The sequence below is a fragment of the Adiantum capillus-veneris genome, chromosome 10 (assembly GCF_014529385.1).
Source record: "Adiantum capillus-veneris isolate H3 chromosome 10, ASM1452938v2, whole genome shotgun sequence".
Lineage (NCBI taxonomy): Eukaryota > Viridiplantae > Streptophyta > Polypodiopsida > Polypodiales > Pteridaceae > Adiantum > Adiantum capillus-veneris.
In genome coordinates this window covers 78236450-78254137 of record NC_140940.1, presented here as the reverse complement: position 1 = coordinate 78254137, position 17688 = coordinate 78236450, and the positions used below count along the sequence as shown (strand labels likewise).

General features: G+C 40.4%; 1 protein-coding gene across 1 annotated transcript; it reads right to left on the bottom strand.

Moving 5' to 3' along the window:
* Positions 1-280: 280 nt before the first annotated feature.
* Positions 281-4419, bottom strand: LOC147449112 (putative pentatricopeptide repeat-containing protein At3g49142). Its single transcript, XM_086521683.1, has 2 exons — positions 4054-4419; positions 281-3965 (listed from the first exon to the last, which is right to left on the bottom strand). The coding sequence occupies exon 2, from the start codon at positions 3910-3912 to the stop codon at positions 1240-1242; it is 2673 nt and encodes an 890-aa protein (XP_086377809.1). The 5' UTR covers positions 3913-3965; positions 4054-4419; the 3' UTR covers positions 281-1239.
* Positions 4420-17688: the final 13269 nt, after the last annotated feature.

Genomic DNA, 17688 nt, shown 5'->3' with positions numbered 1-17688 from the left:
ATCCCCTCTTGCTTAAGATGAGGTACAGATACCAAGCCGCATGACCTCCTTGTATGAGGCTAGTAAATCTGGATAGTCAATGAAAAATTCCCTTTCCACCCAAGCAGCCTCATGTGTCCCTTGATCCTTGAAATTCAGGAAGTATTGCCTTGCTTGCTTCCTTGTTTTGTGCTTGAATTGATGCAAAAGGATCTGTTCCAGCTCCATAACTTCGGCTTCATCAATTATCTCCAATTGCTCCTTGTCTGGAGGGCTCCTTGGAGGTTCACTCTAAAACAACTTAAGCCAAGAAATATAGAAAACATTATGCATTATCCAAGAAGTTGGTAAATGTAATTGCATTGAAACATTATTGAACTTTTTGACAATCGAAAATGGACCATATATACGAAATGAGAGTTTAGTACACCTCTTTTCAACTTGCTTGAGATATTGCATCATGATCCTTAATAACAACATCACCCTCCTTGAATAAAACATCCTGTCAATGCTTATTTAACATGCCTAGAATAAGACTCTTGAGCCTTGCTAAGCCGAAGCTTAACATTTTCGAGTACCTATGCATAGGTTTGACTAACACAATTAGCATCATTAAATTTGGAAATGGGCCTAGTCAAACTTTTGGAAGGAGCAATCTGCCACTCACTTGTTACTCGAGTAATTGAGCATTTGCAGAGCCATGATATACAGAATTTCATGATATATATCTGCATCAGCAACTGGAACCAATCACACTGCTGCAATCTTCTGATGAACACACTCCATCAATCATCAGCAACAAAACCAATCAGACTACTTGTCCATTGCTCCCTTCGTCAACAGTGAGAAACCCACCTTGCAGAAAGAGGTCACATAGTTGTTACCCATGATTAGGTCCTGTCCCTTTCCCTTTCAAGACTGTAGAAAGTGGGAAATTTGAACGCCCGTCTGATCATAAGGGCATGATCCACTCAGAGCCAAGCCTGTGAAACACAAAGTGCCATCCCATTAATGAATGAGATACATGAGTCCTGCTCAGCTAGTTTCCACGTAAGTTGCCTGTTCACATCTGAGCTCTTCAGTAAGAAAGTTGGGAGGCATGCCTGCCAGGGAAGTCACCTTCTGTCGTGCACCAATGTTTGCAGTATGCGTGACTCTTTTCAAAGCATTGCAAGCTTCTCCTGTGACTCGAGTTACTTGAGTCTCTACATCAGTAATTTTACTCACACAGACTCATCTGCCTTGGTGGCAAAAACCGCATCAAAACATGTCTTTGCATAAGCATAAACCGTCTATAAAGTGGTGTACACAAGAATCATCCCGAAGAATTATCTCACGCTTTTCAATCTGAGATATCATCTTTCCAGCTGTATGACAATCATCACACATTCTCAAGTTTTTGGTCAAGCGAAGCGTCTGTCCTTCAGGTGTGTGCAGCAGACCAAAGGCTATGGCCAGCCTCTCAGAATGCTCACAAATTTTTGTCTCCCTCTCTTTGTCAGAAGCAGGCTTCAAAACAGAATCCACATTTGCCAAGTGCCCTTCATCCTTCAGTTGCAAGCTTAAGGACCTTAACTTTCTTGAAAGGTCCTCACTTTGGCGACCACCAACCACAAATTTGTGCACCTTGCTGTCTACCTCCATTGTCACGCTTGCCCGCTTTTTGATCAAACCTATCTGCTTCCTCATATTCTCTATCATAATAGCATCATTCAATCTACCAGCACTTGCATAGAGATCTTTCATGATGATGTACCAGGTTGGATTATCTGAATCAAACTTCAAAAGCTCCCTGAAACACCGCAGTCCTAATTCTATGTCGCCGTAGGTCTTGCAGGCACTAAGCAAAGCCGCCCATGTTCCATCTGAAGGCGGGCACAGCATTTCAAGGACCTTCTCAGCTTCATACAATCGCCCTGACCTTCCAAACATATCTATTATACAGCTGTAATGGCCTTCATTTGGTGTGATGCCAAATGCATCCCTCATCTCCTTCATGTACTCATAGCCCTCTGACACCATGCCAGAGTGGCTGCAAGCCGTCAACAGGCATGTCATTGTGACTGGATCTGCCTTGGCTCCCTGTTCTAGCAAATCTTCAAAGCAATCTACAGCCAGCTTGCCGTCGTGATTCATGGCATACCCTTTCATGATAGCAGTCCATGTCACAATGTCTTGACCTGCAAGTTTCTTAAAAACTGAATGAGCTTCAGACAGCAAACTGAAATTACTATACATGCTAATTAGACTATTCCCAACAGCCTGTCTTTCTTCAAGACCTTTGCTTACAATGTCCATGTGTAGTTTCTGACCTTTGCTGATTGCTCCAAAGCTGCCGCAACCCTTTAAAACTGACGCATATGATATTGAATTCGGTAAAACACCTTCCACTTGCATCTCATCAAAACAAAAAAGTGCTTGCTGATATGGTCCATGCTCAGCATAGCCAGATATTAGGGAATTCCAAGAAACTACGTCTCGGGGCCATACCTTATCAAAGAGGTCTTCTGCCTCATCTAGAAAGCCAAGTTTGGCATACATAGCAACCAAGCTATTGCCAGCAAGCACATGTCCATCAAGTCCTTTTGATACTACCTCCATGTGCAATACTTGGCCTTGGTTAATGAGGCTGTTATCATTGCCACAAGCTTTCAAGGCACATGCAAAAGAGACAACATTTGGAAGAATGCTATCCGCAAGCATCCTCTTAAAGCACTGGACTGCTTCCTCTCCCAGTCGATGATCAGCATATCCTGCAATCAAGGAAGTCCAGGACACAATGTCTCGGCATTGAAGCTTGTCAAAAACATATTGTGCTTCTAAAAGTAAGCCAGCCTTTGCATACATGTCAATCAAAGCTGTTTCAAGTAGCAAATCTGCACTGAATCCTTTATACATGATATATGTATGTATTCTCTGACCCTTTGCAGCAGCATCCTCAATGCTACAAGCTTTCAATAAGGATGATAAAGTGGTCGCGTCAGGTAAAAATCCCTCTCCTTCAAGTTTCTCGAAGCACGCAAAAGCCTCTTGAGAACATCCATTGTCGACATAACCAGCAATCAGTGTGTTCCAAGAAATGACATCATGTTCCAACATCTTGTCAAAGACTTCCTTAGCTTCTGAAAGAGAACCACATTTTCCATACATATCAATTAAAGCATTGCCCACAAACAAGTCGCCTTCAAACTCTTCCTTGACAGCTTCAGCATGAATCTTCCACCCTTTTTCAATGTCCATGAGCTCCGCACAAAAGTTTAAGAGGATCACAAAGGTATAACTAGTGAGATCTATAAGTGCACCTTGCATCTGTTCAAACGCAATAAATGCCTCAAGAACTTGCCCACTTTGTACATATCCGTTTATAAGTGATGTCCATGAATACTCATTCATAGAGTGTAACTTATTAGAAACTTGTTGAGCAGAGAAAATGAATCCACAGTCTGCGAACATCGGGACCAAGTAATTCACAAAATTTGGCATGCTTTCAATGCCCATGCTGCAAATCTTGCCATGCACCTTAGACACTAGTTTTCTATCTTTTCTCATCCTGCACACTTGGATGATAGATATGTACATATCAACAGGTAACAACTGATCACTAGACATAAAATCCTCCATGCTAAGCGCATTACAGGAAATCGTGTCTTTTGCAGTGTATTGTTCCAAGGCAACATTTCTCTTTTGGAAGAGATGGTACCCTTCTTTTACTGAGCCGAAGGCTAGCTGCTGTGGTCCGATGGCTATGTCTGAGTTGCAATTCATCCCTTCTTGATAGACATAAATATAGGGTTCCTTGATGGCAATCATGTTGCTGTTGTCAAAATGTCTGCATACAATATTCGTAGGAATGTTTACAATAGCACCTTTCTCATGACCATCTATGTGTGCTAATGTTGACGAAATACCACAAACACTTTCAGTGGCAATCATATTTTACACGCTATCAGCACTGCCAGCACACTCGAGCTGGGTTTTGGGCAGACCTAAACAATTAGAAAACTATGTTAAATCATTGTAATGCTGCATAAAAAATGCAAATCCCCCTTCTCTTTCGACATAAGATTAACTTACCTCATAGAGTAATTTCTGCTCCAAGATTGTTAGTACTCACTGAGGATCCATGGATGCTCTACTGGCATGTGCTGGATGCTCTAGCTGCAAACGCACAGGAAAATACATGAAATATAAATGAGAGCAATGACCACCTAAAGAAGGTAAGGGAGGGTCGTCTATCGGGAAACCGTGGAGCATGATGGATGGAAATCAAAGGCTTCCTCTCAGGTGGGCTCATGACAAGGCGAAAGGGAGGCTCTTCCCCTGTACGCCGATTGCTCGAGTCCAGCCCGCCATCCGCAGGTGGTAGTACACTTGATTGCAATTTGGTGGTGGTTGGATTTTTTTGCTGCTGGGAGTTGAGCCCGGTTGGATACCTCGTGACTAAAGAGCACACAAAAGGGTCCACGGGAGCCGTCTAATGCAATCGACTTGTGTCCAAGGGCGCGTCCGCACGGCCGGGTCAACAAGTTTGTCGCTTATGGACAGCTGCTGCCAGCGTGAATGAACTTTTGTCTAGATGAGGCGGGGGTAGCGAGCTTGTTTCCTAACTCTGCCGATTTCGGCAGAGTTGAGCTTCCCGTTCTTCGTTTGCTGACTGCGGGCTGGGGTTCCACCCCCTCCCGTGCGGATCTGCCCCAAGTTCATGAGTTTTCTCCTAGTTTACTTTCATCTATACCTGCGTTTGTGGGTGTTCTTATTGGGTTTTCACACTCTCCATGTTGCCCTCATTAGGTGCCTAGAGCCTACTGGTTGTTGGCCTCTCAAGGGGTCCAATGAGAAATTAGTTTATTTAATTAATTTTTAAAGCATTATTCGAGCCTTCTCTCTCAAAGGGATAAGAAGGACACTTGTCCTAATTCTACCCTTGTTGGTTGATATGCACTAAGCATGTGATTGGCCAGGCTTGCACTTGATTGAGGAGGTCCAATCAAGTGCAAGCTAGTGCTAGAAGAGGGGGTCGACCAAAGCAAGAAGGTGCCTAGAGCCTATTAGTTGGCCTCTCAAGGGGTCCAATGAGAAATTAGTTTATTTAATTAATTTTAAAGCATTATTCAAGCCCACTTGTCCTAATGCTACCCTCGTTGCTTGATATGCACTAAGCATGTGATTGACCAGGCTTGAGGAGGTCCAATCAAGTGCAAGCTAGTGCTAGAAGAGGGGGTCGACCAAAGCAAGAAGGGGACTAGCTTGGGGGTATACTCTCCCACACACACACACACACACACACACACACACACACACACACACACACACACACACACACACACACACACACACACACACACACACTCAAAGTGCTAGAGCTCCATCTCCTTCTCCAAGCTTGTAGAGAAGTTGAGAGCCTACAACAGCACTCTTGGCTATGGAATGCAAATCCAACCAAGAGCCATGCTCCAACACTTAAGCTTGCCATCTTCTCCATTTTCATTACTATGCTATTATGTATGCTAAGCAAGAAGAGTGATGATAAGTGAGGAGATATTTCTTTCTCCTATGATTTCTTCTTCCTCTTCCATATCCTCATTCCCCGCTAGCTCTCTCCAACTTTGAACGTTTTTGAGGCCTTGGGACTGAGGCCGGGGATGGCTAATGTTTTTTTGTTGGAATTAGGGTTGCAAGGAAACACACACAGCTTGGAGAAGGCGAAGGAAGCTCAAGGCACACAATAGAGAGTGTATTACTTTGTTTACAATGGAAAGATAGATAGCCCTAGAATGGATGGGCGTATATACAATGCACGGGGGAAAAAACCTCGTAAAGAGGGAAACAATGCCTCGGTGCTCCTAAGTGTGTTCACACACATCACTACTACATGTATATGGTAACAAATTCCCCCTGGAGTGATGCAGTGAATGAGAGCTTGCACATGAGTAAAGGGAGGTTCCATGCCCTGAGGACATGATCAGTCCACAAAGAAGAGTAAGCCCAAAGCTTTGCGGAAAGCTTCAAACTTCTCACGAGACAATGCCTTTGTGAAAAGATCTGTAAGGTTGTCCTGTGTTGGCACATAAGCCAAGCTGATCTCTCCTGTTGAGAGCCTCTCCCTGACATAGTGGTAATGCACCTCAATGTGCTTTGTGCGAGTATGAAAAACTGGGTTCCTCGCAACTGCCAATGCGCTCTGATTGTTAGTGTAGATAGTGTTGGTAGTGTCTTGTCCAACACCCAAATCAACCATAAGGCGTCTGAGCCATACACACTCAACTATAGCTGTGAAAACTGCCCTGTACTCAGCCTCACAACTAGAAGTGACCATAGTAGGTTGATTCTTGCTCAACCATGATATACATGAACTTCCAAGCATGAAACAAAATCACTTGTGGACACTCACATGTCAAAACAACCAGCCCAATCTGAGTCTGAAAAAGCATGTAAGTCTGGCGGCAATGATCCCCCCTTGGGATAAAACAAGCAAAGATGTAAAGTGCCACTCAAGTAGCAAAAAATCCTCTTGACAGCTTACCAATGCTTAGACCCTGGGCTACGCATAAATCTGATGACCTGTGAGACTGCAAACTGAATATCTGGCCTTGTGTTGCATACATAAATGAGGCAGCCAACATCAGTTTGATAAAGAGTGACATCAGCAGGATCACCAGCATCATGTAGACTCAACTTCAAACCTGTTTCCATGGGAGTGGCAATAGGTTTGCAATCCTCAAGTCCAAACTTACATAGGAATGTCTCTATGTAACTTATCTGACACAAGGCAATATCACCATCCCACTGCTTAAACTGTATGCCTAAGTAATGATCCAACAACCCCAAATCTTTCATCTTGAAAATAGCATTCAAATCAGCCTTAAATTCAACAATATGTGCCTCATTGGGACCAATGATCAGCAAATCATCCACATAAAGAACAACAATGAGAAGTACATTCCCCTCATGCTTGACATACAATGTTCTTTTTGTTGTACTGTTTACAAAAGCCTCGTTTGACCACATGAGTGTCAGCTTTCTCATATCAAGCACGAGGAGATTGCTTCAACCCATGCAAAGACTTCTTACATCTGCACACTTTGTCCTCTTGTCCTTTCTTGGCAAAACCGCAAGGCTGCGTTACATAAACTTCCTCAAATATGCCACCATTCAAGAAAGTAGTAACAATGTCTGATTGATATACATCTCAACCAAAATGTGCTGCCAATGCACATAGAAAACGAACAGTAGTAATACGACAAGTGGGAGCAAAATTTTCTTCATAATCTACGCCTTTTTGCTGCGCATAGCCTTTTGCAACAAGTCGAGCCTTATGGCGATCAATCTCACTATCCAGCTTTCGTTTCAACTTGTAAACCCACTTTGTACCAATGGCCTTTTTGCCAAGAGGAAAATCACATAAAGTCCATGTGACAACAAGGGCTGAACAGAATCTTCCACAAACACAACATCCCGTGACACCAGAGTACGCTTTGTTTGTGGATGATACAACCTGTAACCTTTGATTTCAGCGCTATAACCAACAAAAATACATTTGATAGCCTTATCATCCAATTTTCTTCGTTGTGTTTGTGGCACCAAAGCATATGCCAAACAACCAAAAACACGCATGTGCTCAATAGAAGGCTTTCTATCATGCCATGCTTCATATGGAGTAATAGATTGCAAAGCTTTCGTAGGACACCTGTTTAGTACATAACTTGCACACATGATGGCCTCAATCCAAAAAGAATGCGGCAAAGCTTGACTTTTGACCATACATCGTGCCATTTCCGTAAGTGACATGTTTTCTCTCTCAGCAACACCATTTTGCTAAGGTGTATAAGGCACCGTACATTGGTGTTTTACCCCACAACTAGCCAAAAATGCATTAAATTCATGAGACATATACTTCCCCCCTCGATCGAAACTAAGGGTGCGCATAGTACATTTTGAGACATTTTCATCCATAGCCAAAAATTGTTTGAAGCACATAAAAACTTTGCACTTCGCTTTAAGCAAAAATACTCATTCATGCCTGGAGTAATCATCAATGAAAGTCACGAAGTAAAGGTAATTTCCCAAGGACGGAGTTTGCATGGGCCCACAAACATCACTATGCACAAGCTGCAACCTGCATGTGGCCCTAACTGAACCATCCTTTGGAAACTTAGAACACCGCATTTTACCCAAAATACAGCCTTCACAAACATGTTTGATAGGTGCTTCAAGAGGCGGCAAAGAAGAAGCCATACCAGATTTTTGCAAACGCAACAAACTGGAAAAATTCAGATGCCCAAAACGTGTATGCCACAGTTTTGCATCTGAAACAACCCTTGAATCTGCAGCAACTGCATTTGCAAAATTTTGTCCACACTTGTCATACAAAGTGAGCTTATACAGCCCACGGTACAAAAGGCCAGATGCAACAATTTCATCCCCAACCGAGACCATGAACTGTACATCTGTCATCCACAAATTTGACTACAAGTCTAAGTCTAGCAAGTGTAGATACATACAAAATATTCTTCTTGATCCCAGGTACATAAAGTGCATCAACAAGTGTGAAAGAACTGCCATTTGTAGCAGTAAGCACAATCTTTCCAACTCCCTGAACTGGATAAGAGGCATTGTACCACACATGTGAATCTACAACAACTGACATGCATGCATCCTGGACATCAGGATTGTAAGTGCACTCTGCACTAAAAGCCCATTTTGCATCATCAACAGCATCACAGTCTCCTTTCACAGAAGACTCAACAATGGCTGCATTTGTAGTGGAACCAGCATTTGTAGTGGAACCACCCTCTTTCTTCTTAGCCTCTTTGGCCTTCAACTAAGGACACTGCTTGATCAAGTGATTATTAGCTTTACAATAATGGCAACGCATATTCTTTTTGCCCTTATCACCAGAATTTCTAGACGAATTTCTGCCAGCGTAAGCATTAGGAACAAGTGATTTTCCACTCGCAAAAGAACCATAAGAAGTGGCTGCATTGTTGTTACCACCCTCTCTTTGAGCAGCAATAAAAGCTTGTTCAGCTGCACACTGTTTAGTCCTTTTTTTTCTGGAAAGTGACTCTATGCATCAAACTTGACAACTTCAGGATTTCCTTGGGTCATAAGTCTCCAAGTACTAGCAAAAGTCTGGTAAGGCATCAAGAACAGTCTGCACAAGGGAACTGTCTGAAATGACTTCACCTGCAGAAATAAGTTGCTCATCAATATCCTTGACACCAGCAAGGAAAGTGTCCATATCATCTTCCTCATACATAATCTTCGACTCCATCTCTTTACGCAACAATGCAATTTTTGCCTCATTGCGGCTTGCATAAAGACCAGCCAGAATATCCTAAGCCTGTTTTGCAGACTTCGATGAACGTATGTGAGGAGTAATGGTGTGCTTCATAGAAAATGCAATCAATGCATGAGCCTGCGCATCCTTTACATCCCAACGAGCTTGTTTTGTCATAGGCAAAACAACTCTAACATCAGCAATTCTTGCAGCAAGACCTGCAACAGCCTCAACATCGCCTACATCCTCAGAACCAGGACGTACATCAATGCCCTGCACAATATTCCAAATGCCCTTTGACATAAGAACATGTTGCATCATGTAAGCCCACATAGGGTAATTGTCCCCATCCAAGCTGTTCTCAACAACAAACATCTTGAACACATCTGTGTTGTTGTCGGCCATTGCGAATGCCTACACCTGATGTGAAAACTGCCTGAAAAGAGGAGAAACAAAGCGAGAACAACATGTGCTAAATAGCACAAACCGTAGAAGACTGTAAGGGACCTGTTATGCAAAAAATGGCACTGACAAAAACTCTGCACAAAATGACGAAATACCATGTGCAACACTACTTGTAGTGGAAACGGAGGCCAAAATGAGCCCGAATAAAAAATATAAGCAGACTAAGGTCCACGAGCCTACTCAAAATTTTTGTCGACCTGCAAACTCTCGCCAAAGCTCACTAAAATTGATAAAAGTGAGTAGGGTGCGCTGGAGCTGCTGGCGACTAAGCCCGAGAGGACGCAACCTGCTCAGATACCAATTGTTGGAATTAGGGTTGCAAGGAAATGCACACAGCTTGGAAAAGGAGAAGGAAGCTCAAGGCACACAACAGAGAGTGTATTACTTAGTGTGCAATGGAAAGATAGATAGCCCTAGAATGAATGGGCGTATATACAATGCACAAGGGAAAAACCCTCCTAAAGAGGTAAACTATGCCTCGGCAGTCCTAAGTGTGTTCACACACATCACTACCACATGTACATGGTAACATTTTTTTTACAAAGTCTCTGTTATGCTCGTGATGCATGAAGCTTTCTATCTGCATTGCATCACCTAGGTCACAAGGAACACAACTTGATTGTATTGTACCAAGTCTCTCTTGATGGGAGAATCTATAATATAAAAGACTATTGGAGGGGGGACCGTAAATCCGGTCCTCAACTGTTGTCAAGTTCTCTAAACTCTTTCTCTTGCAAAAGTATTGTTCATGCCAAGTTCATTAAGTATTATGGCTATGTTGCTACCGCTAATTAAGTTTACCCTCCATGTTCTCAAAGTAGTCTCACAAAAATGCTCTCCTAATTTCACTATTCTCAAAGTTCATAGGTCATTTCCATTACATGATGTAGTTGACTGTAGGTGAATCACTCAATAATGTGTCACTCTACTGCATATCAAGATGGTGAGAAACATGTGTCGTCTCTATGTCGTCAGTCTCATACTGATCTAAGATATGGAGCTCACTCTATGGTATGCTAAGCTCTACAACTACATCCGGTGGTGGCATAGTCCTAGAAATCTCTCGTGGAGGAATACAATTACTCATGGTCAAGGAGGTGATCTATGACCTGGCTGGGGCTAAAGTTATTGTAGGTAGTCTACCTTGATAATGTGATTGATTGATCAATGGTCTGGGTGTGTATCTCAATCCGGCAGTCAACACATATATGGCATGATCAGTGCCTCTATACACTTGCTCTCGAGGATCTCAATCAAACATAAGCATGACACTCACACTTGGAGGTAGCTCGCCAGATGTGCTAGACTCTCGTGTGTACTGACGTCCGCAGTTGTCAACATATGTCTGTGTCTGCTCAAGTCTATACACCTCTACAAACATCGGATGAATATGCGTATCTAGGTACTAATTGTAAGATAAAGCCTCTATGTATGTAAGTCAATCTCAAACATCGGCAAGTACATCGCATCATACTCATCTCTAAAGGATCCTGGCATGCCTGGTCTAGGCATAACTCGCACTAGCTGGTGTGTTGGAGGATCCTGAACAAAAATCTTGAGTTATTCAAAGAAACTTGACGGGCTTAGATCATGATTTATGCACAATCCCATTCTGACATCTACCTCTATGACATGTGCATTGGAATCATCAATAAGTGTAGAATTTGGCATGCTATCTATCTCTACTGGCTCAATACTCATCTTTGGTATAAGAGCCATCTCACTGGGCTGTATCTCCTCTGTAGAATAAGTAGAAACGTCTAGAATAGTCACTCTAGGTGTCTCTATGGTAGTGCTCTCTGGTGTACTCGTATTGTTGTCGATCCGGGCATTCATCTCCTTAATCTCAATCACTCTATACCTCAACTGATCAATTGTGCTCTGAGGAAAAATCTGTCTATGTGATGGAGATTTGGGAGATGACCTTGTAGGGGAAGTCTATCTAGCAGGTGTCCATGGACTCTGTGTGGACACTACAGGATCCTAGCCATGCCGTGGAGAATAGGGCAATTCAATCATTAGGGAATCTCGAGTACCATCTGTGTCCCTATAAATCCTATTGCAAGGATCTCCAACAAGATATACCATAATGCTCTTGGCTGGCTCAACATATCCTGTGGTTTGATCTAGTCAATAACTATGCCCACAATCATCAACATAGGTCAATGTGTGCTCCAATCTATGTAGCTGCACTATCCTAGGATGTACTTGAGGTGTGTAAACAATCATCAAGATGTGCTCTGTCCACAACATTGTATGGGTTGCTCGACAAGGACATGTATGTGCCTGTGAGCTCATCAACAGTAAAAGAGCTCAGTAGAACCAAGGTGACGTCTTGAAACGAGTCTGACTACCTTCCGTATCAATGGGTCAATGTCATTCAAGAAGATGCCTCTACTGTAGGAATGTCCATCAGGTCAACAAACCAAGGCATGACCCCTCTATAGCCTAAGAAATGTAGCGAAAGCTCACTATGGTGCTCTACACTCGTCACGGAAACTCTATCCTCAAGTGGTACCTGCGTGGTGATACATGTCTCATCATTGTATCTGAGGCATGTGGTCTAGCAAGCTCAATGTCTGGTGTGCTCACGGTCTATGGCATGGTCTCTATAGCCTCTCTAGCATGTGTACTAGTAATACTCAAAGAATATGATGTGGCTGTCTCAGTGCATTGTAACTCGGGTGGTGCACTGGTAAGGCTCTAGCTCCAGGGCTCCATATTTTCCCTCGCCTCTCCCCTAATTTCAATGAAGGCCTATCTCCTAGATGGTCAGATTATGTGAATCTTGGAGGTGATCTAAGTCGTGGAGGCTGTGCAAATGGTATGGTCATCGGGTCCACTGTAGGCTCAACTGCACTACTCTGAGAAGGGAAATAGAGCCGTCCTCATAACAATGCATATGTAGCCCCATTGTAAATGCTCCTATAGGTACCTCGTAAGGAACCTAGTGGGATGGCACTAACTGTATCATAGGTAAGATACTCTCCAAATCTGGATCTCTGTCTCATGTATATCCTTCGAACCTCATCAACATAAAAGGGTCCAATCTCATAATGGTCCAAAGATATAGTTTGTTGTAGCCCAAAGGTATCTGGGCGATCCTCATGAAGGGCTAACATGACACGTTATGGAGTCTCCTTAATCATGTGTCTATATGATGTACCAAAACCATCAAGAAGGTGATCTAGCAAGGTCGCGTGTGCTCGGGCTCTAAGCATCTGGAAACTAGGTGTCTGATGGTATGTGGGTTGAAGTTGTATATACCTCTGCTGGGTGTCTACATGTGTGTATATAGGCAATCCTTCTAGCTCACCATAAATCCAAAATAACCTATCAAGCACGGCATCAAGATCCATGATCGCCAAAATCTATCAATCTAGGTCAAATCTAGTGTCAAGGAGGTCAATAAGCAAGTGCACTATCTAGGTCACAAATCTAGTGTCAAGGAGGTCAATAAGCAAGTGCACTAGCTACAGTGCGTAATCTGGCAATCGAAAGCTAGCGAAGGGCTAATCAGGGGTCACTACGTGTGAACAAGCTCTAAAGCTCGTTAACTGGCCGAATGTAGACCAAAATCAAAATTCATGTAAGAAAAGGGTCTCTGTGTGCAATGTGGTTAAAATCTGATCAAATTGGACGTAATCTCGCAAAATCTGACTCTCCGGGCATATCTAATCTAAATGTGCATAATCGTACGTGAATGCGCATGAAAAGGGCATATACCGGGTGTGGGATGCGTGTGGGAAGGAAGGAGAAGGAACAACAGAGAGAAATGTAACTTTTTTAGTTTTTTTAGTTTTTGGTTTTTAACCCAGAAAACAAAAAAGGAAGGACAAATGAACAAATAAATAAAACAAAAAATAAAAAGAAAAACATGCTCAATAGAGAAAATCAAGTAAGACAATGCATATTTTTTTGGTTTTATAAATTTTATGGTTTTTTTATTTTATTGAGGTTTTTCTTATTTTTTGGCTAATTTTTTTGGAGTTTCATGATTTTGATAAAAAAAATTCTCAACGTTTTGCATTTTTTGTGGCTAATTAACTTCTTAATATTTTATTACTTTTTTAAATTTTTAAATTTTTTATTTATTCTTATTTTTTTATTATTATTTTTGGTGATTTTTTTTAAATTTGATATTTTTGGCGACTTTCAATAAATTTATTATGCTTTTTGGTTTTTATTTGATTTTTCTCTCATTTTTTTGTTTTTTTATTTTGCTTCTTTTTTAAAAAAAAAATCTAAAATTTTAACCCCTTTTTATGAATTTTTGTATTCTATGGTTTTTTTCTCGTTTGGTTTCTAACTTATTTTTGTCAATTTGTCTTTTTTTTAAAAAATAAATAAATAAATAATTAATGAAATGAAATGAAAAGGTATTGAGATGAGACAAAACTCAAACTAAATTTAAATGAAATGAAAAGGCAATGCAAATAAATGAAATTGAAAATGAGTTTAAATACAAATTAAAACAAAACTTAGAAAGTCAACTATAGAAAAGCACAAAAGGGTTCATTGGCAGCCTGGTTAACGCGTCGCTACGCAAAAGAGGGGCATGGGGTGGCGTGCTCGACTTGAGGTACGCATGTCTCAAACTCAAGGGAGCGAGAGAGGTAGGGCTTGAGTCATGCGTGTGTGTTGGACGTGTGCGCACACACACGTGTGTATGTGTGTGTTTGTGTGGTTTTATTTTTGTTTGTTTTTGTTTTTTTGTGTGTGTGAGATTATTGTGTGTATTTATGGATTTATTTTTTATTTTATTATCTTATTTTTCTTTTCCTTTTTTTTTCTTTTTTCTTTTTGTTTTATTTTCTTTGAAAATGATTTAAAAAGAAATAAAATGACAAAATAAAGATAAAACTAGAAAATAGGAAAAAATAGCAAAAGATAGAAAAATAGATCAAAAAATTACACATAACATAAGAGAGATGAAAAGAGATGGGGTATTGTGGGGATATTTAAAAAAAATATTTTTTTTCAAAAATAGCAAGCAATGTAATTTATAAAAAAAAAACTACGATTGAAAAGTACGCTAAAAATGCCAAGAAATTGTGAAAATGTAACAATTTGCAATGCACATTTTTTATTGATAGTTTGCATCAAAGTTTTTTATTTTCATCATTTTTTGATAAAAATTAACATTTTTAAGCAATAAAAACTTACTAAAATTTTACAAATAATAGCATTTTTATATTAAAAATATGCAACCAAATCAACTCAAATTACAACACTTAGAAATTTAATTACACCATTCAATCAATCACCATCAAATTGTTGATCAAAATTGAATTGTTTTGGACCAGTTTTACTGTTTTTGACTCGATTTTGAGCCAAAAATTAGTCTAATTAATGGTTTACTTAGACAAATTTATATAGATCACCCAAATACATTATCATTTGAATCAAACCGTTTTGCACATGAATTCACTCATCCAAATCAATTTTCTAGTGTCTAAATTGCACAGTAAGCATACACTTAACAAGCTTACACACACAAATTCTAACACAATTTCGACGGCATTTTGGTGCAATACTTGAACAATCAAAACCATGTACCATAAGCAAGTGAATAACCTTAAACATTCAATTGCTTCACATATACTGATTGGCACCAAAATTGCCATCTATTTGCACTCAAATGTGTGCACTTTGCCTACACACATAGGCACACACTAATGCACATAATATTGCACCAATTTTGATGCACTTAATCTTAAATTAAAGCTTGCACATAAAGCAGCAAATGAGTGGGCTATTGCACTCATAATTGCATCAAGAATCACGTTGACTTCCAACTCCAATTGATGCATACACACATGTTTGTGTACTTAGCAACCACTTCATTGCAATTCATCTACAAACAACCAATAACCAAAGACTTATGTGTATCATCAAATCCATGGAAATTAAACACATTTTACATTAAAATCACAAACAATTAGTGAGTAATTAAAGAGGATAGTTAGTGAAAAATCCCTTAATTACACACTCAAATCCACTCAAAATTAAGTTTTTGCAAATTTTTAGCCATATAAGCATGTGTGGTACTTTAATTGTTAGTTAATTAGTGAATAATTAGTGATGTAGCTAGTGAAAATAGAGAGAAAAACATGAAAAATACACACATTTTCTCACCAAAATATTATCACAAATCTAACATTCATTATCACCAACACCTAATGTACAACGTAAACTACTCTAATTGGTGATTAGTGACACCTTTACACACTAAGGACCCCTCTAGCCTAGGCAAACAATTCCCAGCAAAACAATGCCAATGTTGGGGGGTTGTAGCATAGCTCTATTCACCTACATAATGTCAATCCGATGGATCTTAACCTAGGTAGTGCATGGAGGCATGGAATCAAGAGAACGTGCAAAAAGAAGATCCTAATCAAGAGAGTGAAGAAGAGGAAAATGCAATGCTAATGGAGAGTGCTACACAATGCCTACTTTCTAATCTACTCTAATCTCACTAATCAAGAGGACAATGTGTGCACACTCTCATCAATCTCTCTCTCTCTCTCTCTCTCTCTCTCTCTCTCTCACACACACACACACACACACACACACACACACACACACACACACACACACACACACACACACACACACACACACACACACACACACACACAGACATTGATTAAAAGCTCAATGAGCTCACAAATCAAGCAAAGGAGAAGAGAAATGAGACAAGGAAGTACTACTTAGAGACTAATTAACACTTAACTACACACATTAACACAAATGACAAAGAGAGAGAAGAACAAGAGCACTTACCTTTCCATTGCATGCCATAGAAAGCGTGGAAGCACAAGAGGAAGCTCCAACTCCAAGCATCTTCATCTCCAACTTCTCTACAAGCTTTCCATGAAAGCTCCGCTCTCAAGAGGATAAGTGAAAAATGACTTAACTTTCACATTTATACCTAGGACATCAAAAATTTGTTTGGTCGTCCATGAGATGCATACAATTATGTGCATCTCTACAGTTCCTAGGCATCATGGTAGCATCAAATATACAACTTGGATCTCATGTGGAGTCCGTAAATGCATCAAAAGTGCATATACAAATGCTATATCTATAAAAAATTGAAGCACTATAAATCATAAGTGTATACTAACAATAGCATCATTAAAGGTCTTCCACTACTTCCCATTCGTGCTACCAACATCTACTATATACAAATTATTAGTGTTGTGAGCTTCCTTTGACTATATCTTTTGTGTAAAACTTTGGTGCAATTCTTGGTGCAGACTATTCATTAAGACACGATAGTGCGTGAATAAGTCAAAGCTCATTGGGTCGTAAAAAAATGGGAGTGTCTAGGCTCATTTAAAACTTTGGGTTGTTTGCACTATACTGTAAGGAGTTTAGAAGTCAACAGAGTTGAAAGTCAAGAATTTCCAAACCTTGGCATCCCATATGTATTTTGGCTTGCTCTAGGAAAATTTTCAATTGCCATTTTCCAAGGCATGACCATACCCAATATTTCACAACTTAGGACAAAGTCACCAAGTATAACCAAAAAGTAGATAAATAATGACTTGGTAATGCTAGAACCTAGCTTGGAGAAGAGGAAGAGGGCGCCTTGGCAATTTTCCATCATCAAATGCATCATCTTCATGACACCAACCAAGGCAAGAGGAGGACGCCTTGGCAATTTTCCATCATCAAATGCATCATCTTCATGACACCAACTAAGGCCAATGATCTAGATCAAAGTAAAACAGTGTAATAAGAAGACAACATCCCTAAATCATCAATAAATGGATCTTTTTGAAAGGGTCCATTAGAACAAAATCTCCAACCAGGTAGCAAACCCTATTTTTTGACATGCTACAAAGATACTGCAGGGTAAAAAAAAGAAACCAATATCAAAACCTACAAGCATAGGTCAAAGTTCAATAGTGTAGTTTGCAAGTCCATGATCAAAATATTAAGTAGTTAGGCCCTTT

Coding starts and splice junctions, on each gene's coding strand:
- LOC147449112 (XM_086521683.1), bottom strand. CDS start 3,912: ATGATTGCCACTGAAAGTGTTTGTGGTATTTCGTCAACATTAGCACAC.